The sequence below is a fragment of the Natator depressus genome, chromosome 20 (genome assembly GCF_965152275.1).
Source record: "Natator depressus isolate rNatDep1 chromosome 20, rNatDep2.hap1, whole genome shotgun sequence".
NCBI lineage: Eukaryota > Metazoa > Chordata > Testudines > Cheloniidae > Natator > Natator depressus.
In genome coordinates this window covers 24,378,160-24,401,950 of record NC_134253.1, presented here as the reverse complement: position 1 = coordinate 24,401,950, position 23,791 = coordinate 24,378,160, and the positions used below count along the sequence as shown (strand labels likewise).

Sequence of the window (23,791 nt, the reverse complement as noted above, 5' to 3'; positions counted from 1 at the left end):
AGAGGGGGCCGGCATGCGCCTGTTGCAGGCATGCATGATTTCTCCCCCTGCGTGTCTGCAAATGCTGCGCATGAGCGTTGCATGCGCCGTGAGGTTGCATGCTTGCAGCGTTTGCACACCCATACAGATGATTCACCCACGTGTAGCTGCAAGGTGAAGTGGCCGCCACACAGGGGTTGCATGCAGCATGCACTGGCGTGTCCAGTGCAGCCACGTGCAAGCTCGCATGATGCGGTCTGTTACAGGCAATATGTGCCCGCACCGCGGTACCTGCATGTGGCATGCACCCCCCCCCCCCCAACCTGCTGCGGCCTCGCTGCTGAGCCAGAGGGACAGCAAGGGGTTAATCTCTCTCTCTTCCGCCACACTCAAAATGTCGCCCCGCCCCCATTCCTGCTGACGTCACCCCAAGGTCTCCCGTGTTGCCCCCGGGTCAGTTTCAGAACCTCCCCCAGGTGAGTCGCTCTGTGCTGGGGGTGGGGGTCGGTGTCTTTGCTCGGGGCAGCTTGGGGGAGCAGCAAGCCTGGGGGGGGGGCTCTCCATGGGGGGGGTTTGCTTAGCTCAGCTCCCGGGGCCCAGTTGCTGAGGCCCCCGTGGTGCCTTGGGCTCGGTCGGGCTCCCGCAGCTGGGCGATGCCTGGCCCTCTCCCCTCCCCCGGCAGCTAAAGCAAAGGGGCTGGGGGCTGGCAGCCAGGGGGTTAATGCACAGGCGTTTGTGCCGCCGCGGGAAGGCGGGTTTATAAAGGTTTTGACCCACCGGGGCTTGTAACCTAACGAAGGCCCCGATCCTGGAGTTGGGTCCATTAGCAGAGCCCTCCCGAATCCGTGGGGAGCTGCACTGGGAGGAGACTCAGAGCCAAGAATAGAACCCAGGAGTCCTGGCTCCCAGCTGCGCTTGCCTTCCTCCCCTGCTCCCCCCACCCAGAGCTAGGGAGAGAACCCAGGAATCCTGGCTCCCAGCCCCCTGCTCTAACTATTAGACCCCACTCCCCACCCAGAGGTGGGGCTTGGCTCAGAGATCCAGTGTGGACTGTGTGTCTGGGCAATTCCTGCCCCTTCGCAAAGCAACAAGGGGTGCTGTGGGTCTTGTCTACACAGCAGAACCCGTGGGAGGGCCCCGGCTGCAACACAGCTGCCCTAGTGTCATTAAAACGCCGCCCTGCCTTGTCGTGTAGACAGAACGACATCCAGGAAAAACATCGGGGAAACAGGCTTACAAGATCAGCGGGGCCTGTCTACGCCCCGCATCGTGAGAGTGATTTATCAGTGAGTCTGGCGGTCGCCCCCAAGCAGCCTCTCTCATCTCCCTTCCCGACGAGCAGCAACCCCAGATGGCTCTGAGACTCGCCACGACCAGGCTGCTAAGAAGCAGCCACTGCTGCGTGGCGGGGATAGGCGCCAGCCGGCTCCAGGGCACCATAGCGGCACAGAAGGGTGAGTAGGAGCAGGTGCGGCCCCTCCCAACACCCCCCAAGCCAGACCCCCTAAATGTTGGGGGTTTTTTTAAAGGGGGGGGGTGGGGGTGGAGGGCTGGAGCTATGGGGGAAGTACAGGCCCCCATCACCGTGGACCCACTGGTGTCACAAGTCCCCCAACCACGGAGGGTCTGAGTCTGTCACAGCCCCACCTCCGTATTCCTGGCTTTTTAGCTCTGCAGGGCTAAGAAGCTGGCACGGGTAATGGGATGCCCAGAAGGCGTCCCTTCAGCCTGGCACAGGGTAGAGATCTGATCCAGTGATTCCCGCTTTGCGTCCTCAGCAGAGCAGGGATAAAATAACTCACCTGCCCGGCTTCTTCTCTGCTTTTCCAGAAAAAGAAACGAAGGCCCAAGAGAAGCCCCTGAAAGGTAACTGCCCACCCTCCAGCTCCCATTGGAAACGACTTTTTGACCCTTGGACAGCTGGAGAAACTGAAGAGAACAGGGTCAGAGTGCCTCTACGAATCCATCAGTAGCAGAAAGTGAAACAGCCAGAAGGCAGCGCTTGGGGTTTTTTACAACAAGGGGTTCCCAGTGTCTGTAAATCAGGGGTTTAAAGCATTGGCTTGAACTAGGTCTATTATTAATTACTAATTTGATTCCAGTAAAGGCTGAGCAGGAATCGGCTTTAATGAATGGCTTCCATCCCATGCCCCTCAATTCTGACCCACCGCCCCTGCTATTCCAGCCTTGGGCCCCCCACCCCGCAGCCAATACCCTCACGCTTTACTTTTGGGATTAAAGTTCCCGTTTGTGATCTGCCTCCAGCCCGAGGGAGGTTGGGTTGAGAAGATGAGATACCTGGCTTGTCATTTCCCCTCTCCCTGCATGGGTAGGGGTAGGGGTTGGCGCTGAAGCTGTTAGGTGTGCATCTAGCTCTGACTGTCTTCCTCCAGCCCCGGGAGCCCAGTTTGACTGGCAAGATCCCCTGCAGCTGGAGAGGCAGCTAACCCAGGAGGAGCTCATGATCCGGGATTCCTTCCGCACCTACTGCCAGGAGAAGTTGATGCCACGAATTGTCATGGCCAACCGGAATGAAGGTGCCTGAAGCCAGCACCAGGGATAGAACCCGTGACTGTTCCAAAAACCCATGTCTCTGTCCCCGGAGCCCCCAGTAGCTCTTTTGGATTTAGATGCTGACTGCAGCCGCTAGCACCGGGAGCTGTCCGATTGCGTCCAGTCTGTGGCAGCGTTGCCCAGACCCGCCCGTCCCAGAGATCCACGTGCCATGGCTGCATGCAAACCAGAGGTGCTTGGGGGTAATTTACAGACCCAGATGCCGCCCTCTGTTCTTCCAGCTTCCTCTTTTAAATTCAGTGGGTGACTCTGGATTGACCCCAGGGGCTCCGAGATCAGAATCCGGCCCTGACCCCATTGTAGTCAGGGAGTGACTCCAGATTTACCCAGGGCTCACTGAGATCGGAACGTGCCTGTATGTCTGTAGCCTCCTTCAGGGCCTGGTGGATGCCTGAATTAAATGCATTTGGGGGAGGGAACTGCAGATTAAACCCGCTGGTGGGGCTGCAGGGATTGTGCGTTGCTGTCGGGGAGAGCCAGGTGGGCTGCATGACTGGAGTTCCAGTCCTGAGCTGGTTTGGGGATCCCTGTGTCCGGTGGGGGGAGGAGGCAGAGGGCAGTGACTCTGCCTTTTGCACTCACAGACACACTTTGGTGTCTCCTCTTTCCAGTCTTTCACCGGGACATCGTGTCGGAGCTGGGGGAGCTGGGAATCCTGGGCTCCACCATCAAAGGTGAGCTGGACCCAGGAGGGATTCCCCTCTGGCCATGGCTGGGAGGGTCACTGGCCGGAACGTGGAGTGGATCTCAGTTCGAGGACAGTGCATCCCATGGAGGGAGGGGCTGGCACGCCACGGGGAGGGATCTCACCAGCTGACACGGGGCAGAGGGATGGTGGGCGAGAGCAGCAGCAGCCGACGGATGGGCACCATGGGTGGGGAAGCCCCTGAGAGCTCTGCTGGATACCCCTATGGACAGTCCCGAGAGCTGATCTGACCTGTGCTCACCTGGGACCGTGTAATGGCCACAGCCCCCCTTTGACATGCCCCTCCTTGCCTTCACATTCGCCCCAGTCATGCCTCCTCCTGCCTTGGCCACGCCCACCTCTGCCCCACCTGGGATGCCCCCTGTGGCTGAGGGGGGTACAACACCTCCTGCCTGTGAGGGGGTGGGGTTGCACCAGTCCCAAGGCCCTTTTACACCAGCCTGGGTGGCAGAAAGGGGTCACACGGCTGTGCTGAATTGGGCCCCCCAGTATCTAGGGACCAATTTTCCAGTGGCTGCTGTGGCATCTCAAACCCTATGGCTTTGTGCCCGGGCGATGCAGGCCCTGTGGCTCCGTTTGGGAAGGCGGCAGGTGCCCATGGACTATTCCCAGTGCACACGATGCCCCCTACTGGCATGTCTCAGCCCTTCTGAGCTCCTCCATCCACTCTGCCCGCATGGCCCCCGTCAGTCCTTGGCACACAGGGTAGCAGGTGCTGAGGGGAGCCGTTCCCCAGCTGTCCTCAGGCGGGGAGGGGGTTCTTGTCTTGACTGACCCAGGGCGGGGTTCGGACCCGAGCTGCTGCTGATGTGTGTCCTGTCCACGTTCTGTGCCCGTCTCAGGTTATGGCTGTGCCGGAACCACGTACGTGGCCTACGGGCTGCTGGCTCGGGAGATCGAGCGAGTGGACAGCAGCTACCGTTCAGTCCTGAGCGTCCAGTCGTCCCTGGTGATGCACCCCATCAACGCCTACGGCACGGAGCAGCAGAAGCAGAAATACCTGCCCCGTCTGGGTGAGCGAGAGGTGCGGGTGGGGGCTCTCCCTGGCTAGGAGCGGGGAGCGTGGATCCACCCGGGAGGCTGCTGGCTCCGGAGCTGGTAGACATCCCCTGTAGCTGGGCCCCGGCTGTCCAGCCAGCTGGCAGAGCAGGGAGGATGTTGGGATGGTTCTTTCCCACAATGCTCTCTGCTGGGATAACCTGGAAGGAGTGGGGTTGGCAGGAGGGGGAAGGAACTGCCCCCTGCCCCCCTGAGGCGGGCTGCTGGGAGGGAGCACAGGGTGGGGAAGGTCTGTGGGGGCAGGCATACAGGGAGTGGGGGGTGGCCACTGGTGGCGAAGGAGCCATGAGGAGAATGTCGGGGGAGGGAGGATGCAGAAGTCGGGGGGCAGGGCAGGTATTGGGCCTGGGTGACGTGAGAGCCATGGGGGGAGGGGTGGCAACTGTGGGATTGGGTATCGTCTGGAGGGTGGGAACTAGGTTGGAGGGGCAGGACCCATGGGGAGGGTGTTGGGGGCAGAATTGGGGGAGGGAGAGGGGCCTTTAGTGGGGTGGACAGGGGGAGGGCATTGGGATGAGTAGGGGCTTGGGAGCTGGGGGGAACCTAGGAGAAAAGTGGTTGGGGGCAGCAAATGGGCGGGGGGACGGGCACTGCCTGGTGGTTGAGGGGCAGTGCAGGAGCTGGGGCAGGGATGAGATGGGGGGTGGGAATTGATGGGGGAGAGGCAGTGCAGGAACCTGGTGGGAGGGTCGCAAGAGAGGTGGGAATTGGTGGAGGGAGGGGTCGGTGCAGGACCTGGGCCGTGGGGGAGGGTGTCTCGGGGATGGGAGGTGGGGGAGGGTGCAGGACCTGGGGGGAGGGTTGGGGCAGCGGCTCCAGCCCAAGCCCACTGGCTTCCTGTCCTCAGCCACAGGGGAGCTGCTGGGCTGCTTTGGGCTGACTGAGCCCAACCACGGCAGCGACCCTGGGGGCATGGAGACCAGGGCTCGCTACCACCCGGCCAGCAAGACCTACACGCTCAACGGCTCCAAGACCTGGTGAGACAGAGCCAGGCCCCGGCAGCCCGGCCGCTAGCCCTGCCCTCGGCTCTCAGCAGCCACCCACACTCCAGGCCCTTGGTCTCACTGCCACCCTGTCCTGAGACCAGATCCTCTGGGGCCCCAGAGCTGGGCAAGCCCCCTCTTCCCAGACAACTGCTGTACCCCGATAACCTTGGCCCTGCCTTGTTGCTCCCCATGGCTCAGCCAATCCTGGGCCTCTCCAGGACTCCTGGGTTCTGTCCCCAGCTCTAGGGTGGGAGTGGGGTCCAGTGGTTAGAGCAGGGAGCCAGGCCTCCTGGGTTCTATCCCCGGCTCCGTTACTGAGTTGCTGGGGCGTTTCACATCTCCCCTCTAGCTCATTTTCCCTGTTTGGATGGTACCATCCTGCCTCCTTTGAGGAGGGAGCTCTGGGAGGCTCCGAGATGAGCTGGGTCTCACATCTCCTCCTCCCAGGATCACCAACTCCCCACTGGCGGATCTCTGCGTGGTGTGGGCCGTGTGTGAGGACGGGAGGATCCGGGGCTTCCTTCTGGAGAGGGGGATGAAGGGCCTGTCGACACCCAGGATCGAGGGCAAGTTCTCCCTGCGGGCCTCCACCACCGGCATGATCCTGATGGAGGATGTGGAGGTGCCGGAGGAGAACCTGCTGCCGCATGTCTCCGGGCTCGCGGTAAGTCCAGCCTCTCCTCCCCACCAGCCGATTCTTCGGTTCCCCATGATCTCGCAGCCTAAGCAGGGTTGTTGGCTGGGGACGCTGCTAGGAGGAGAGACTCCAGCTGCTGTGGGGAGGGGGGCCAGCAGCGGATGGTTTCCCCATAGAGCACCAGTGCGGTGCTAGGGGGCACTGTGCTGCAGGGAATGGCCTTTAAACCAAGGGATGTTAATCCAGGTGTCCTGGCCTGAGCCTCACCTTGGCAATTGCCTTCAGCTTCCCAAACCACAGGAAGCAATCGACTGCTGGATTCTTCTTTGTTGGATCCTGTCTTGGGTATGGTTGCTGTGTGGTTGATGAAAACAGCTGCTGTGCCCCGCCCCAACCCCAGCAGCAGCTACATTTCAGCACAGGGCCAATTGATCCCTGGATAAGTAGCTGCTGTTCTCCACTCCAGAGACAACTGCATTTCCTCAGGGGGTGAGTGATCGCTGTGTAAAACAGCTCCCACTGTACAGGGGCGTTCCGTTGGAGAGATGAGCCGTTCCTGTGGCTTTAACAGGTCAGTTTTGATGGATGCCAATGAACTTAGAAATGTGGTCCCCAAATCCTTCTGGGCAGAGAGAGACAATGGCACGAAGCCAGGATCCTGTTGCCCTGTTAATGCAGGGGGCTGGCGGGAGCAGAGGTCATGTGCTCTTCCTTGGCAACGTTGCCTGGAGGTTAATGATCAAGGCTCTGTCTCGTGTCCTGCCAGGGTCCGTTTGGCTGTCTAAACAACGCTAGGTATGGCATTGCCTGGGGAGCGCTCGGCGCTGCTGAATTCTGCTTGGAGACAGCTAGGCAGTATGCCTTGGACAGGTAATGACTGCATGTGGGGTGGGGGGGAAGAACTCTTTGTGCCTGGGGTGGGTGGAAGCCCCACGTAGGTTTGGGGGATCCCTGCCTGCCTCTTTTTAAAGGCACTTATTAATTCAGACCTCATGGGAGAGTCCTTGACAGGAGGGGAAACTGAGGGAGAGAGGTGAAGGGACTTGACCAAGGTCGCACAGTGGATCAGTAGCAGAGCTGGGAATGGGACCTGAGAGTCCTGACTCCCAGCCCCCTTCCCTAACCCACCAGGGTGACTGCCAGCAGTTAGCTGTGGGAGAACACGGTGGAGTCCAGCAGTGAAGGGCTTTCATGGGGCTCACTAGCTCTTTCCAGTCCAGTTATGCTGCCAGCCGATTACATGCAGTATATATGAAGCGTTCTAGCTCTCAGAAGAACTGTCCGTTGTAGAGCGTCCGATGGAACTCTTTGTCGCTGGGCAGAGATCAGGTCAAATGAGAAGCAAGGACGGTGTAGTGCATAAGGCACTGAACTGTGACTTAGACACCTAGGTTCTGTCCCTGATTCTGCCGTCCCTTCCTATCTCTGGGCCTTGGTTTCCCCTTCCACCGTGTGAGCTTATCAGGAGAGCACCCAGCACAATGTGGATTTTGGATGGGGCCTTTAGGCACTACCTAATACACCTAGTATAATGCTCCATCCCAGTTAAAGTCAGTCACCAGAGGCGGATCTGCCCGAGCAGTTTTAAGTGACTTTTGCTCCTCAGCCTCCTAACTAAGTTGTCCGCCCCTAGGATCCAGTTTGGGGTGCCGCTGGCTAGGAACCAGCTGGTCCAGAAGAAGCTGGCTGATATGCTCACTGAGATCACCATTGGCTTACAGGCTTGCCTGCAGCTGGGGAGGCTAAAGGATGAAGACAAGTATGTACCTGCCTTTCTTAACTAAAAAAAGTTATTCTGTGGGTTAGACTGCAAAGCTAGAAGGGGTTTGGCTGGCTCAGGGGTGGGGAATGGGATCCCGGGTCTTATCCTTCCAGGGAACACCAGCTTTGATCCAGCCCCAGGCTGGGGGGTGGGACTGGTGGCGTAAGGCATTGTGGAATGAGATAGAATCATAACATTGGAAGTCCCCTGCACTCAAGGCAGGACTCAGTATTCTCTAGACCAGGGGTGGCCAACCTGTGGCTCCGGAGCCTCATGCGGCTCTTCAGAAGTTAATATGTGGCTCCTTGCATAGGCACCAACTCCGGGGCTGGAGCTACAGGCACCGACTTTCCAATGTGCCGGGAGGGAGGGTGCTCACTGCTCAACCCCTGACTCTGCCACAGGCCCTGCCCCTACTTCACCCAAGGCCCCTCTCCTTCCTGCCTCCTTCCCTGAGCCTGCCATGCCCTCACTCCTCCCGCTCCTCCCAGAGCCTCCTGCATGCTGCAGGAGGCATGGGGAAGGAGGGGGAGGCACTGATCAGCAGGGCTGCTGGCAGGCGGGCGGACTGCTGACGTATTACTGTGGCTCTTCAGCAACGTACATAGGTCAATTCTGGCTCCTTCTCAGGCGCGGGTTGGTTGTCCCTGATCTAGACCGTCCCTGACAGGTGTTTGTCCAACTGCTCTTAAAAATCCCCAATGATGGAGATTCCACAACTTCCCGAGGCAATTTATTCCAGTGCTTAACTGCCCTGACAGTTAGGAAGTTTTTCCTAATGTCCAACCTAAACCGCCCTTGCTGCAATTTAAGGCCGTTGCTTCTTGTCCCATCCACAGAGGTTAAGAAGAACAATTCTTCTCCCGCCTCCTTGTAACAACCTTTTATGTACTTGAAAACTGTTCTTATGTCCCCTCTCAGTCTTCTCTTCTCCAGACTAAACAAACCCAATTTTTTTTTTTCAATCTTCCCTCATAGGTCATGTTTTCTAGACCTTTAATCATTTTTTGTTGCTGTTCTCTGGACTCTCTCCAATTTGTCCACATCTTTCCTGACATGTGGCGCCCAGAACTGGACACAATACTCCAGTTGAGGCCTAATCAATGCGGAGTAGAGTGGAAGAATTACTTCTTGTTGTCTTGCTTACAACACTCCTGCTAATACAGCCCAGAATTGTTTGCTTTTTTTGCAACAGCGTTACACTGTTGACTCATATTTAGCTTATGATCCACTGTGACCCCCAGATCCCTTTCAGCAGTACTCTTTCCTAGGCAGTCATTTCCCAATTTGTATGTGTGACATACAGGGCCTTTTCCTTCTAAGGGGCAATGGCTCCAATCCAGCCCCAAATTCGGGGACTGCCTGGCTCATGCAGGTGGGGAAGGGGGTCCTATTCCCCTCTAGGAGTGTTGGTTCTGATCCAGACCACGTGATTAGAGAAAAACAGGCTGTTCCCCTTTGACCAAGCTGCTAGGTCTCCCCAGTGTGAAACGAGGCTGCTGGGTCTAAGCCTGGTGCCAACATGGCACAAACCCTGGCTCCACCGGGGAGCTCGTCCTTCCACCCTAGTCCCCTTGATTGCTGCTGTTGCTGCAGGGCTGCCCCCGAGATGATCTCCATGCTGAAGCGGAACTCCTGCGGCAAAGCCCTGGATATTGCCCGCCAGGCCAGGGACATGCTGGGGGGCAACGGCATCGCTGACGAATACCATGTCATCCGGCACGTCATGAACCTGGAGGCTGTGAACACCTACGAAGGTAAATCTCCGCCTCCCCCCCCCATACACCTCTGTATCAAATGTCATGAAGGTTCCTAGGATTTTCCAGCTCCTTTGGGACCGTGGAGGTAAGGGATAGAAAGCAGGATGCTCGGGGGTGCTGTGCTTCAGGGAGCAGGGTGGGCCTCAGTAGGAGGCATTCTCCCCTCCAATCTAATCTCCCTGTGTCACGTTGGGGCTTACAGCTCCAACTGAATATGATGTTCTTCACTTCCTGCCCCCTTTCTTGTTCGCCATTGCTGTATGCTGCTGAAACAGCTGCCATGTTCCACCCCAGAGGTGGGTGCATGTTAGTGATTTGCTTCGCTCGTCGCTAATATAGTCTTTTTTCACCTTCCGGGGGAAGCAACCCCTGCCACTGTTTGATGGATAATCTTGGAACATGCTCATCCCTGTAGCATCTGATGATTTACGCCTGGTCTATACATAGGTTTTACCCCGATAATGGTGTTTGTCGGGGGGGCAGAGGGTGACTTTCATTTACCAATATAGTTACACGAGTACAACCACTAGTGTGGACATGATAGAAGGGGAATAAAGGTGCCTTATACTGATATGGCATATTCCCCTTCCCATAGGTCAGGAACTTCACTGGTATGTAGCACCAGTAAAACTGTGTCCACACAGGTAGTGGTTGTACCACTGGAACCATTTTAGCCATGCCAGTATAGTTAAACTTCTGTATGTAGCCAAGACCTTGTATTAGTTCCTCTTTCACTGGATTTCAGTTTTACCTTTTCTAGTCTCCTGGGTTTCGTGCTACAAAAGCCATGCTGCTGGGGGGAAAGGTTTGGGGTTTGTTTCCTTACAAAGGGATCCATATTCTCTCATGGTTATGATGCAAACCATCCTCTCTGCAACAAAGCAGCCAAAATCTGTCCTTGCTAGCTCCGGAGAGGCAGTTCCATGGAACTGAGACATACCGCACGTATATTGGTGACTTCCGGTTATCCTAAACATCACCCAGTGAGATCTTTGTTCCCGTTTCTCTTCACTCCACAGGCACGCATGATATCCATGCTCTCATCCTTGGCAGAGCAATCACCGGACTTCAATCCTTCACCGTCGGCAAATAAATCCAATATGGAGGAGGCCTATATCACCTTTGCCTTAAATTCACTACATCAGAAGAATGATTGTTTTGTATACAAAGATTTTTGATTTTTCTTTCTCAAGATAATAAGTCACAAGCCAGAGGCTGCTGCTGTGATACAGAATCTGAATGTAGCTCTTTGGGCTGACTCCTGGATTCTCTCTTACTTTGCAATACAATTCCCTCCCAAATCAGCTAGTTGGTTTTCAAGCTCAAGGATCTGGGAGGTCTTCTTCCGCTCTGTTTGCAGTAAAGGATCAAGGAGAGAGGCTCAGTAACGGACCGTCTTTGCCAGCATTGCATTTGTATTTTGGGGGTATGGGAGAGGGTGAAATTAGCGAAACTTCTGTGAAGTGGATTGTCATGTAACAAAAGTCAGTGGATTTGTGATGCTGGATTGGCTGCTTGATGCATGGAGCTGGCTTGCTTGCTTTCTCCTTGATTGTAAATTCAGGAGCTGTGTGGGAAAGGCTGTCTGTTTCAACAGGGTGGGAATGCAGTCTCAATCATCAGTGGTTCACCTCTCCTTCCACTGGATGTCCAAGTTCAGCTAACTTGCTTCTCAGAATTATCTGAATGGAGGCACTATTGCATGCTGGGAGAACTCTCTGCTCTTTACAAAGCTGTGTTGAAGCCTTAAAACCTGAATCTTCATGCACAGCCAGGTCATGGGACATGTCAAACAGGTATCTGCACAATGTAGCTACTGAGCTAAACGTTGTTACCGAGGTGAAGCAATGCTGTACAGGGCTGGGGGTCAGAATGGGGTTAAATTCCTGGTTCTGCCACGGACCCACTGCAGGCAACTCTATGCCTCAGTTTCCCCAGCTGTAAGAATCACAGAAGACCATTTAGCATTCCTGTTACCAAATTTCTCTTTCACAGTAGCCCACAGTTGAACCCAGCTGATCTCATATCCCTTCTGTTACTTACCATATATTTTAAAATTTATTCATGTATCTTGGTTTTTCGGTTTGCGGTGGTTAGTTGTTTGTGTACCCTGCAGCCCGCTGCTGGATAGAATCAGAGCCGCTGAACTGTGTAAACTGTTAACATTTGGTGGCTGGTTGCCCTGGCCATTGCAAAACAGAAGAAAATGACCAGCAATAGGCTGTGTTCAAATTTCACATCCCTTCACTCAAAGGTAACTTTCTTGACTTGGGAAGGTTGTTGAGACCTCTCGGATTGTAGGGCGTGGAGGTGAGTGGTGAAGTCTGAGCAGTTGCAGAGTGGCTGAGCACAGATCAAGATGTTCAGTAACTCACTGTAATGCTCCCACAATCATCAGGGCAGAAGGATTGGAAATGTGTCCCTCGGGTTGTGTATGTGAGATGCAGTCACGGGAGCTCTGGGTGCACAACTTGACCTCCTTCAGGGAAAAGTTTTCCAAAGAAACCAGGGCCAGATTTTTCAAGTGCTTGGCCCCCACAATTGAAGCCAGATTTGCGAGAGATATCAACGCCTGATGCCCTGAGCTCTTTCCTTGATCTAGGTCCGATGGTGGATGCTGAATTCTCTTGAAACTTCTGGCCCTCAGGCCTGCCTTTTTTTCCAAGGTGTTTGGCTCAAGCACTCAGATATGACAGTGATGGGGTGGTATAAGAACCTACGCAGAATAGCTGCCCTAGCTCTAGTGATGTGCTGGCGGTTGAGTTTTCAGTGCACAGTCCATCTTTGCACAAGAACCAGTATGACTACATGTAGCTCCAGATTTTTTTCAAAGTGCTCAACACCCAACTTTGACAATCTGGTCTGTACTGTTCGTTATGTGAAATGGACATTAGACCAAGAGTCGGAGATGTGTCCTTATCAAGGGGATTAGACAGCTGAGCCATCCTTGCTAGAAAACTCTTTAACAACCAGGGTGGTTTCTCTGGATTGATCCACCTGAAATGACCCTTCTCCTCCACACCGCTTCAGGTCCCATGACTGTGGCAAAAAGTCCCAGCCCACCTACATGTGCTAAGACAATTGGGGCTGCCCCAGGAATTATAAAATAGCCGTGTCCAGCATTGGGCAACGGGAACAGTATATAAAAATAACTTGCCGGTTTTCTGATCTGCTGGCTGTGACTGATGGGTGGAAGTGGCTTCTTAGGACAGAAAGTGCAGTGCTCCCTGCCCTTTTCCCCACACACCCCCGCTTGGCTAGGACATTTTGTTCCTTTGCTGTAGGTCTGATGGGCAGCAGAACAGGTTCTGTTTTCAGCCCCTGCATGTGTAAGTGGTCTTTTTGTTCTCTGCGTTTGAGAATAATAAGGGCTTATCAGGAACAGCAGCTTAAACTCTGTTCTCCTGTAAAGAAACTGAGCGACAGAATCTTATGTTTTTGCTTTAAATCCCATTGTGTTTTTCATATCAGCACAGACAGCGGTTGGAAACAACGAACAGGCAAGTCACTGAAGGAGACATGTTTACAGCTATTGATAAACCAATAAAGTGGAATGTAACATTCATATGATCTTTATAAAATGCCTTTTACAATAAACAGCGCTAGGAGAGAGTTAGCGACAACAATCTCCCCCTGCCACACTGGAAGAAAGACATTTCAAAGGCAGCAGGGTGCAGAAGTTTGACAACAGCCACTGGCCATTGCATGATCCTTTCGTATCTTCAGTGGGCTTTAATGACATCTCAACATTCCCTCCCACGTAGGTAAGACTTATTCCCACTTTTATGAAGACTGACACTTGCCAGCCGTGGTTTTTAACCTGTCTGGCTTCATGCCCTTTAGGACACTATCAGAGCTTGAAAGTTTAGGAGTTTTTAAAACAACTTTAACAATTAAACAAACTGCAACAGGAATAGAAAAAGGGGCCCTTATCTGACCTGTAGTCTTATTTTTCCTTTTGCATCAGAATAGTAGCTACACGATGGTTTGAGTGGTTCCTTTGGGCTTTTGATTCCAGCTGGCCCTTCTTCCCAGTGTTCTCACACCTCCGGCTGCACACAGAAGTCTTTATAAGCTGCCTCCACAGTGTGGCAGACTTGTCTGAGCTCCGTTTGGATCTGGCTGATCCTCTCCATTATCTCCGAGAGCTCTTGGAGCTTATCCTGCATTTGCTTGTTATGGCGATCGTAAACGAGAAACATCATTTCCTCCAGCTTCTCTGCCAAACTTGAAACCTTTTGCAGTGCGAGGAAAGACAGGCCTTAGGAATTAAAATGGATCAGAGGCTGATGGCTTGAATATTAAGGGTTGCATTGTCCCCCCACTCCCAGAGTAACAGGATGCAACTATCGTTGATTTCAATGGGTGCTCTGCCATGTTGGGATGGGGCTGAGTCTTGCCCTAAGTGTGACTTTTTTTCATGAGTTTTAGACAGAGTAGACCAAAACTGATTTGTGCATAAATGTAAATGCTTACTGCAGGCTTCTTACACCATCTTCTGAAAGCATCTGCGGCTGCCCATGTGGGAGCCAGGATACTGACTCCAGGGACTGCTAGCCTGGGCCAGGCTGGCAATTCCTTATTCCTATGCAGACCCCAGCCCTGCAACTGGTCCATGCAGCACTTCAGTGCAACTCCATGAGGATCTGCCTGCATGGATCTGAATGCAGGAGTGGGATCTTCATGGGAAACAGCAATATGGCACACAAGAGGATTCTAGCCTACTAGAGGCCATGTGCCCCAGAGATCAGGGCCCTGGACTGCAATTCAGGTCACCTGGGTTCTATTTCCAGCTCTCCCAGGAGTTAGGTGGCTAGCGTGATTTTCAAAAGCCCCAAGCTGCATTTTTAGGGCTCCTAAATACTTTTGAAAATCTGGCCCAAAACTTTAATGACCGCCTCAGCAATGGTAAGGCGGAAATAACTTCCCACGTGCATGGAATGTGTGACAGGAGATGTGCTGAGCTGCTCCTAGTAGAGACCATGATGAAGGTTTTGCGAGTGCCAGTGTGAAATGGGAGATGTGTTGGTTTCTGCATCTGTTGGAGATGGAAGTGGAAGCCTTATGGCAAGTTGGAGTGCATTAGACCACAGCGATCAGAAGGTGGTAAAGAATTCGAATGACTTTCCTCTTAACTTAGCTCCATGCTTTGAAGTCACTGGCATAAAATGAAGCTTTGGTTTGTTATTCCATTTGCATAATAATCCCTAGTTTTTATCAGTAGATCTCAAAGTACTTCACAAAGGAGGTCAGTACCATTATCACCCTGGGGAAATTGAGGCACAAAGAGGTGAAGTGATTTGTCCAAGGTCACCCAGCAGGCCAGTTGCAGAGCCAAGAATAGAACCTTGGTCTCCTGGGTCCTAGTCCAGTACTGTATCCTATAAGCCACACTGCCTCTCTTAATAATAATAATAAATATCTCACTCTCGTATAGCACTTGGGAGGCCTGGGTTCTATTCCCAGTTCTTCCACGGGCCTGCTGGGTGAGCTTGGACAAGTCATATTGACCTGCTGTGCCTCGGTTTCCCCATTTTACAACAATTCTGACTTTTTGTAAGGTGCTTTGAGATCTATGAATGAAAAGCGCTAGATAAGAGCCAGGCGTTCTATATATTACACGTTAGAGTCTGTAGCTGATTTTATAATGGAAAGCGCCCCACTGTTACATTATTTTTCTTTACATGTATGTAAAAGTATGCTCTAAAGCATCTGATTTAATGCCTTGGAGGCAAGGAGGACATTCAGGTGGGTGATCTGTGACTGATTAACATGATTAAAATACATTTAAATAAACATTCTGTGAGCGCACAATCTTTAATGTGTGTGCAGTCAGAGTGGAGAGGAGATTAGCGAGGCAATGGGGGTTGCTGCATGTCACAGGGATTCAAGTTAGTGTGTGAGGCGTGACGTTGGGATTTCACTGATGTTGGCAGGTAAAGTGGTTTTACATTAAAAACAAGCTCTGTACTGATTCGCTGCAACGTAGCAAAGAATTGGAGAACATGGAGACCGACAGGGCCCCTCTAGTCCACCTTTCAAGTAGAGTCTAGCTGCTGCTCCCCTCTTTTGTTCTGTCTGATCTACTTTTAAATGCTCTATACAGTGAAACTCCCCCGACTTTCCTTGGGGAGATGATTCCATAACCCAGTATGGGTCCCTGGGAAGAAGACCTTCCTCACACGGCTTTTCCCACTCCCATGAAAATGGAGGGCTCAGCCATCCCTCCCCTCGGCCCAGTTGTCTTGGGATCTGTTGGGGGGGGGGGGGGGGGAAGAGCATAGGAGCATGACTGTTGGAGGAGGCGTGTGGGTTCGAGAACGCTGCACCCAGTGAAGTTAAAAAGGAAAAGAGAACACAGTTCTGGGCTGTATTACCTTTCCCACCGCGCTATCACCACCGTGCTGTGTGACATATCCCTCTGAGGAGGGGCCCTAGTGCAGCTCCTGCTTGGGAGGGCCTTCTAGGGAGACTCCAGGGTGTGTGTGGGGGGGGGATGCATCAGAAGCAAAGGGCTTTCGTGCAGATGTCTCTGGCCTCAGGCCAATCCCCTGGGATATATGGTGGGTCCTGCTGCCTGTTCCAGCCTGGGGCAAACCCTGCCTCCGTGCTGGAATGACATGGGGTTTATACCATGGAAGGGGGCAATCCGCCCCCCGATACAGCACTTCCCCCACACACACATTTTCCTTTGCTCAGCATTAAAGCCCCTCCTTTTTCACCAAGCTAGCTAACTTCTCTTCCTTCCTTTGGCTTCCACCCTTGAGCCCTTGTATATAGCCATCTCACTATCCACTTCACCTTCAGCAGGAGGCTCTCCCTGAAATTGCTCATGACAGTGTGGTCTTTCTTCCGGTTCTCGTTGATCTTCTCAATCAGCTGCTGCGTTCTTTTCTGCAGATTTTCAATGTTTGAATCCAGGGCTGCGAAATAATTGGATGACTTGCCATCCAATGCTGCTACAGGCACATCTGCAGTGGGGCAGAGCAGAGCTGTGCTGGGCGATTCCTTCCTGCATTTAAATTGAAATAAATGAACGTGTGTTGTATTCACCTGTACCCCAACTTACACTCAAAGGCCAAAACTCAGGTAAGTTTGAGGACTCATTGTGAAAGCATTCACTTTGTTTCCAGATAACAGTAACTGACATATCTGAAGCAAGGGGGGAAGTTTACCTGCTCTATGGAAAAGGTAAACTTCCCATCCTTTCCCTTGCTGTCACTCCTAAAGAAAGGGAGCATTTTAAAACCAAACACAGAAGGTCAGATCCTCCCCTGTTCACTGGTGCCTGTATGCATGTAAGAAGGCTGCAGCTATACAAAACTACCATCACAATTCAATACATGAAGAAAAATTACAAAGACTAGAGCCAAAGTTATCGAGCAAAATCAGATGCCAAAGAAAACTGTTCCCAGCTATTTTGTTAATTTCTCTCTTGTGGGAATTTTAGTCCTTTACATTTGTGTATCCAATAATTAAAGCAGCTTATTAACCAGAATCCATTCATCACAAACTTGACAGCTCCTGTGTTAGCTAATTCTATTTTATAAAGGAAATACAGAGTCCCTGTTGGCGGACTTGTTTGTGAAACTATTTCTGCAATGCTAGCAAAATTGACATCTAATTCCATTTGATGGGGGTGGGGGGGGGGAATGACACACATGATGAGCAGCCTCAGGTTCTAAATCAGTACCCTTGCCTATGGAAGGCAGTGTGCTTAGGATCAGCCTTCTGGGTACATTATTGTATTAGCACATTATACACTGTACTGATCAGGATTCCCGCTCAACTCCTGATGCTATTGGCCGGCATGCCTACATCAATGTTTCTTAACCTTGCCTTATGTTGCCTTATGTTGGCATTTGGTCCTGAGGAGGCGTGGAGGAAATGGGTCTAAATAAACCAAGCCATCTGCCAAGGTGAAACAGCTCAGTGATGGAATTAAAAGCCAGAGACACCTGCTGTTGATTAGCTCTGTCCTCTTGTACAGAAGTACAAGTAAACAACCTCCATGCCAGGTGGCTTTGTATACACTCAGTGCGCTGTATGTACACAGCTACTACAAGAGAGGCAGTGTGGCCCACTGGATTGGGCACTGCCCTGGGAGGCAGGAGATCTGGGTTCTAAATAAATACACTAAAAGTGTCAGGTGCTGGGGGGCCATTTAAGTCCCATAGAGAGGAGTTGAAAGACAAACTGCCTAGCATAACTGCTCCCATCCAAGGGGTTGTCTACACACAGCTTTTGTATCAGTTTCAAACCAGTACAGGGGTGTTGGAACAATTTGTATAGTGGAAGTGCTGAGAGTCATTGAACCAAACTGGTTTCAGAGTAACAGCCGTGTTAGTCTGTATTCGCAAAAAGAAAAGGAGTACTTGTGGCACCTTAGAGACTAACCAATTTATTTGAGCATAAGCTTTCGTGAGCTGCAGCTCACTTCATCGGATGCATTTGCATCCGATGAAGTGAGCTATAGCTCACGAAAGCTTATGAACCAAACTGTAAACCCTGTATATAGTGGAATCCACTTCAAGCCAGTGGGTGCGGCATCACCCCTAGTTCCAGCACCTATGAACCAGTATAAAGCAGTACAACCCTCTAGTGTGGGTACTGTTAGCTACATGTAGGTCTTGTCTCGGGAAAATGAAACCAATATGGTTATAACTCTTAGTCTCGTCAGACAGTGTCTTTTTTTTTCAGTGTAGCATATGTCATTGCATTCACACACTAGGGGTATCCCAATGTAACTATACTAAACTAATATCTAATCATACCCCAACTGAAATAATTACATTGGTCCAAAGCCTATGTTGAGAGTAGGCGTAAATGCACTGACTGTCACCACCTCTTTAAAAGCAGTAGATGTTCTGGGAACCACTTTATAGGACTTAAAATGAGTAATTCTGCCTGTGCTCAACACAAGAGAATGTGTGAATCATTAATTAGACAGCACTTTGCATCAGGAGATCTCAAAGCACTTTACAAAAGAGGTCAGCATCATTACCCTCATTTTACAGCTGGGGAAACTGAGGCAAGGGCCATTACTTGCCCAAAGTCACCCAGCAAACTAGTGGCAGAGCCAGGAATTGAACCTAGGTCTCCTGAGTGCCATTCCAGTGCTCTATCCATTGGGAAATTCTGCCTCCAAACTAACTTTTTAACTTAAGAATGCAATTAGAAACATTGTCCATACCCAATTATATTAATTAGAAAACCTAATCTGAATACAGGCTGGGAAATTACTACAATTAACATGAACAACCAGGGCATTCCCAACTATATATTTATTAAAAACACATTTCTCCTTTGGGAAGTTTCTGTTGACATATTCCTGGCACAAGGCAAAGCATTTTCTCCCCTTTCTCTGGCTCTCAGCAAATATTAGACAGAATTCTGCAAAACACCTCACCTGGACAGGATCTCACTATGTAATTCACGTCTTTCTATATCATCAAAGAACGGGCTGTCCGGTTTAGCCTGCTCCTCTTCTGGCTCTGGACTTTCACATTCCTGATTAGACATCGTAACCTTTAAAAATTAGAGAGATTTTTCAGGAGGCTGCATGGATCAGGCACTGCACTGGGACTCATTCTAGCCCTTGGCTCTGCCACTAATTTGCTGTGTGACCTGAGCAAGTCACTTCCCTTCTACCTTGTCTATTTAGAGTTGAAGCTCTTCAGGGCAGGGACTGTCTCTTACAAAGTATTTGTACAACTCTTAGCAAAATGGGGCCCTGGTCTTGTTGCAGCCTCTAGTCTCTATAGTAACACATATAATTAATAAGAATAACAGAATAATCACTGACCTACATGAGCTACTAAATCAAACTGAGAGTTTTAAACTCATATCCAGTAGAGCTTGATAGGAACTTTTGATGACATTTATGGGGGATTGGAAAATGCTGATTCCTCCTAACTGAATCTTCCCATGGGACCATGTCAGTTTCAATTATTTTTTTGTTTTGAAAAAGAATTTTTTGAAAAATATCAAAACAGCCAGTTTTGACATTTTCATAATTAAACATTTGGAATTTTCAGTTCAAAACTACTTTTAGTTTAAAAATCTATGTTATTTTATATTTTAAAATGTTTTTAAAATAAAAAAGGTCAAAACTGAAACACGACATATTGAATTAATGGAAAGGAAATATTTCAATTTACCCCAAATCATTTTTTTCAGTGTTTCAGTTTATGAAAAATTTTGAGACTTTGGCTCTTCGTCCCTATTTGGAACCAGGAAAAAAGTCAAACTCTCAAAATTTGTCATAGAATGGAAAATCCATTTCCTGACCAGCTCTAATATTGAGTCTGCTTCTCTTCTACACTAGTTTTACACTGATATAACTTCACTGGAGTTACTCCCAATTTACCTAGAGAGCTGGACAAAATATACTATTTTTATCTCTGACTTGATTTTGCTTGGAGAGTTTGAAATAGTCTGTATTTTATTAGATGTATTATAGAACAAAATTTGCTAAGAAAAACTATTAAAACACTGAGGACATATATATAAATATAAAGACACTGCAACTCTAACCTCTGTTAGAGGACTACAAAATTACATAGATCTAGAAACATTTTTAGCTTTCTAGCTGTATAAGTCAATTGTATTTACCTAGATTGTAAATTCTGTGAGATAAGGACTGTCTTTTTGTTATTGTTGTATGTACCACATCTAACACTATCCCCACTGGATTTGTGCTGGAAATGGCCCACCTTGATTATCATACACATTGTAAGGAGAGTGATTGCTTTAGATAAGCTATTACCAGCAGGAGAGTGGGGTGGGGGGAGAGAAAACCTTTTGTAGTGATAAACACCCATTTTTTCATGGTTTGTGTGTATAAAAACATCTTCTATATTTTCCACAGTACGCATTCGATGAAGTGAGCTGTAGCTCACAAAAGCTTATGCTCAAATAAATTGGTTAGTCTCTAAGGTGCCACAAGTACTCCTTTTCTATCCCCAGTCAAGAGGTTCTAGCAATTACTAAAATAGAAATAATAATAATAATTAATAATAAAACACCTAGAACCTACACTGGTTACCTGGATTTGAAAGTGTAACCTTGTCTGACCTCAACCAAGATCTTCAAAACTCTATAGGAATTTAATTTTGAAAAGGAGAGATAAGTACATACAATGATTGTTAAATTCACATCATTTACTAAACTGAAATGTTGCAGGAAGCTAGCTGTTGACCAATCACTACAATTCCACACCCTCTCTCTTTTATATAACTAGATAAATTTTACTGGGAAAAATCTGACTTCAGGATTCCCACCTCTGGGACATTAGCTGTTTTTCTTAAAGCCCCAGCTCCTGGAATCATGTGAGCATCTCAGTTTTCATTAAAAACAAAAAATGAAAGAAGTCATTCCTAGGTCTTGTGGATGAGAATAAATGCTTGAAATCATGACCCGCTAAAGACAGCAAATAATCTGTCATTGTAATCTGTCAACCCAAATTTATTTGTCTATTGATTATTTTTAAGCCATGATTTTTTTAGAATTTGGGGTTGGATTTTTTTGGGTTGGCAGTATTGTGACTCTTAATATCTGCTTTAAAAAAAATCAATTGATCAAAGATTTTCTCATGCTCAAAAAGGGCCTAAAAGAATTCCCACTGCGTCTGAATACCGATGGTAAGTGTTAAATACATTGAAATTAGTCAATTCAATCAAATTAGAGGAGATGGATAGCTAGATGGGTGTGTGTATAGCCAGCTAGATAAATAGATCGGTGAATCCCACCGGTGTGTGTGTGTGTGTGTATATATATATAAAAATAAACCCCTCTAATTTGATTTAATTCTGTAGGGTGGGGTTCTTGTTTTGTTCCCTCCTAAGGGTGAAGGGGCTCCTATACCGACCCCATAGGAGCATGTGGTGCCCTATAGCAAGGCTGGGGGGATCCCCAATGGGCCGGTGTGACGAGCCCCTAGGGGAGAGGACCCCCACATGGGACAGCTGTACCGAGGCTCACAGTGCGGGAGACCCCATAGGGGGGTGAGCAGCCTGTAGATGGATGAGGACCCGATATCAGGGCTCACCAGGGGGGCCCATATAGAACTGGGGGGGCTGTATTGGGGCTCCCAGGGGGGCCCATATAGAACCGGGTGGGCTGTATTGGGGCTCCCAGGGGGGCCCATATAGAACTGGGGAGGCCTGTATTAGGCTCCCATATAGATGTGGCCACTCTATTATTTCAAGCCTCTCGGTGGGGCCGCGGGGGGGCTCATCCCAGAGATTGGGCTGAATCGGGGCTCCCAGCGCCCCTCCCCCCTCACCGCAGCTTTTCCCGCCACTTCCCTGCCCCTTAACGGCCCCGCTGAGAAGACGGGTGGGCCGGGCCTGGGCCGGAGAATGCCAGCCCTGCTGGCCAATCAGCGCCCTCCCCGCCCTCAGCTCCTCCAATGAGAGGTCGAGAGGGCATGAAGGCGGGGAGTGAGGGGGCTGGCCTCCGGGGGAGTCCAGGCTGGGGAAGGCAGAGGTGGTGGGGTCCAGGCTGGGAGAAGGGGGCAGGGTTGAGGGGTCCAGGTTGGGGGAGGGGAGCTGAGCTGGGGGGACCAGGCTGGGGGAGGGGAGGGGGGCTGAGCTGGGGTCTAGGGTGGGGGGTCCAGGCTGCGGGGTGGGGGGGGCACATCCAACCACAGCACAGTTTGGCAGAATTAGTTGCTCAAAAGACAGCTGGACTAGCAGGGGGCCTGGGTGTAGACCACTGCAGTGTTGGGGGGATTTTCATCCCCCCAAATCTAGAGATTGCATTAATAAAGGAAACACTGAGTCTGGAACAGAAGCTAGCCCCCCCACCCAGAAAGCATTGTTTACACTCCTGTTGCAGGTGGGGATTGAGGAGCCGTGGGGGGGAAGTCCCGGGCTAGAATCTCAGTGAGGTTCTGGTTTCAGAGTAGCAGCCGTGTTCGTCTGTATTTGCAAAAAGAAAAGGAGTACTTGTGGCACCTTAGAGACTACAGCTCACGAAAGCTTAAGCTCAAATAAATTTGTTAGTCTCTAAGGTGCCACAAGTACTCCTTTTCTTTTTCCATATTCTGAGGCTGTGCAGGTCCCCGTAAATTACAGTGTCTTTGAGGTTGCTCTAGTTTATGGTCTGCTGCCAGTGGCCCCCGATGGGCCTGTATTCTGGAACCATTTCGACCCACCTTGAGCCTCCTTTATGCTACCATTATCAGTGTGACAGCGAATCGACCCCATTGAATGGCCACGCGGGCGTCATGCTATCTACACACAAATGGACATCTGAACAAAAGGCTTGTGTCACTTCCTGGCTCCTCTCTTGTTAAGGGTAGTCCATCCTCAGTTCCACACAGGAAGTCCCTGTCCAGGAATAACCATTTCAGATTGATCAAAGATCCAGTATTTAAGAACAGGGGATACCTCACATGTATGTGTCATTGCCTTCATTCTGTTTACCTGATGACTTCACTTCTAATAAGAATCATTTAAAAAACAGTCCATTGAAGAAGGCTGGGATTTCCAAATAGGTGTTTATACCCCACTGAAATTCAGTAGGAGACTAGTGCCTTCTTCCAATAAGGCAACTCAGGCCTGGTCTACACAAAAAAATTAGATTGACCTAGTTACGTCGCTCAGGGCCGTGAAAAAAATTGCGCCCAAAGGTGCCATAGTTAGGTCAACCTAACCTCCAGGGTAGACACAATGTACCACCCTTGATCTCGCTACTATCTCTCAGAACAGTGAGCCAATTACTTTGATGAGAAAAAAATCCCAGTGCCACGGTAGTGCTTGTAGTGTAGTCAATAGCCTCCGAAAATCTCCACAAAAGTCCAGATGTTTTACAGGAAGCAGGTATTCTGGCAGCTTTAACAGTTCTAGGGACTCAACAAGAAACTATGGCAGCAAGAGGACTAATAACGTTTACTGTCTTTCTGATCATAAAATAGACACTTCCCCCGACCTTATCTGACAGCTCATCTCACTCCAGGGATCGTTGGACAAGAAAGGCACATTTTGTAAACAAACGTTTTGTGGCAAATATCAAATTTCACAGGTTTGGGACTGAGAAGTTCAGTGTGATCCCTGCTCTGTAAGAACTTGTGAATGGTTCCCATCTGGGATTTGGGTGACATCACAGGCTAGTTCTTCCAGCTTGTGTTATTTTTACACTTGTAATCCATTGGTGCCTGGAATAGCAGCACCTTCCACCTCATGAAACAGGGTTTGGTGGTTGGTTGCTTTTTCCCCCTTCCCAGAGAGAATTTAAGATCTGGAAACTGTGCCACTCAAGAATGAAAAATCCACACCACCTGCATGCGTGGGCCAGAAAGAATATGCTGAAACTGACCCTGGA

The 23,791-nt window shown here is 50.4% G+C and overlaps 2 protein-coding genes across 3 annotated transcripts; one reads left to right on the top strand and one right to left on the bottom strand.

Moving 5' to 3' along the window:
• The first annotated feature begins 309 nt into the window (after window positions 1-309).
• Window positions 310-15,282, top strand: GCDH (glutaryl-CoA dehydrogenase). 2 transcript variants are annotated; one of them, XM_074935674.1, is made up of 12 exons: window positions 310-455; window positions 1,175-1,433; window positions 1,810-1,845; window positions 2,373-2,516; window positions 3,165-3,227; window positions 4,102-4,272; window positions 5,166-5,295; window positions 5,752-5,968; window positions 6,708-6,811; window positions 7,575-7,700; window positions 9,300-9,460; window positions 10,483-15,282. In XM_074935674.1, exons 2-12 carry the CDS (start codon window positions 1,331-1,333, stop codon window positions 10,554-10,556), a joined length of 1,329 nt encoding a protein of 442 aa, XP_074791775.1. In that variant the 5' UTR covers window positions 310-455; window positions 1,175-1,330; the 3' UTR covers window positions 10,557-15,282. The 2 variants fall into 2 exon arrangements, with proteins under 2 accessions (XP_074791775.1, XP_074791776.1); XM_074935675.1 differs by having other exon boundaries at window positions 328-455; window positions 1,098-1,433.
• On the bottom strand, window positions 13,504-23,287 carry SYCE2 (synaptonemal complex central element protein 2). The gene is made up of 4 exons (XM_074935628.1): window positions 23,191-23,287; window positions 18,873-18,991; window positions 16,265-16,475; window positions 13,504-13,698 (listed from the first exon to the last, which is right to left on the bottom strand). Exons 2-4 carry the CDS (start codon window positions 18,983-18,985, stop codon window positions 13,504-13,506), a joined length of 519 nt encoding a protein of 172 aa, XP_074791729.1. The 5' UTR covers window positions 18,986-18,991; window positions 23,191-23,287.
• Between the last annotated feature and the right edge of the window lie 504 nt (window positions 23,288-23,791).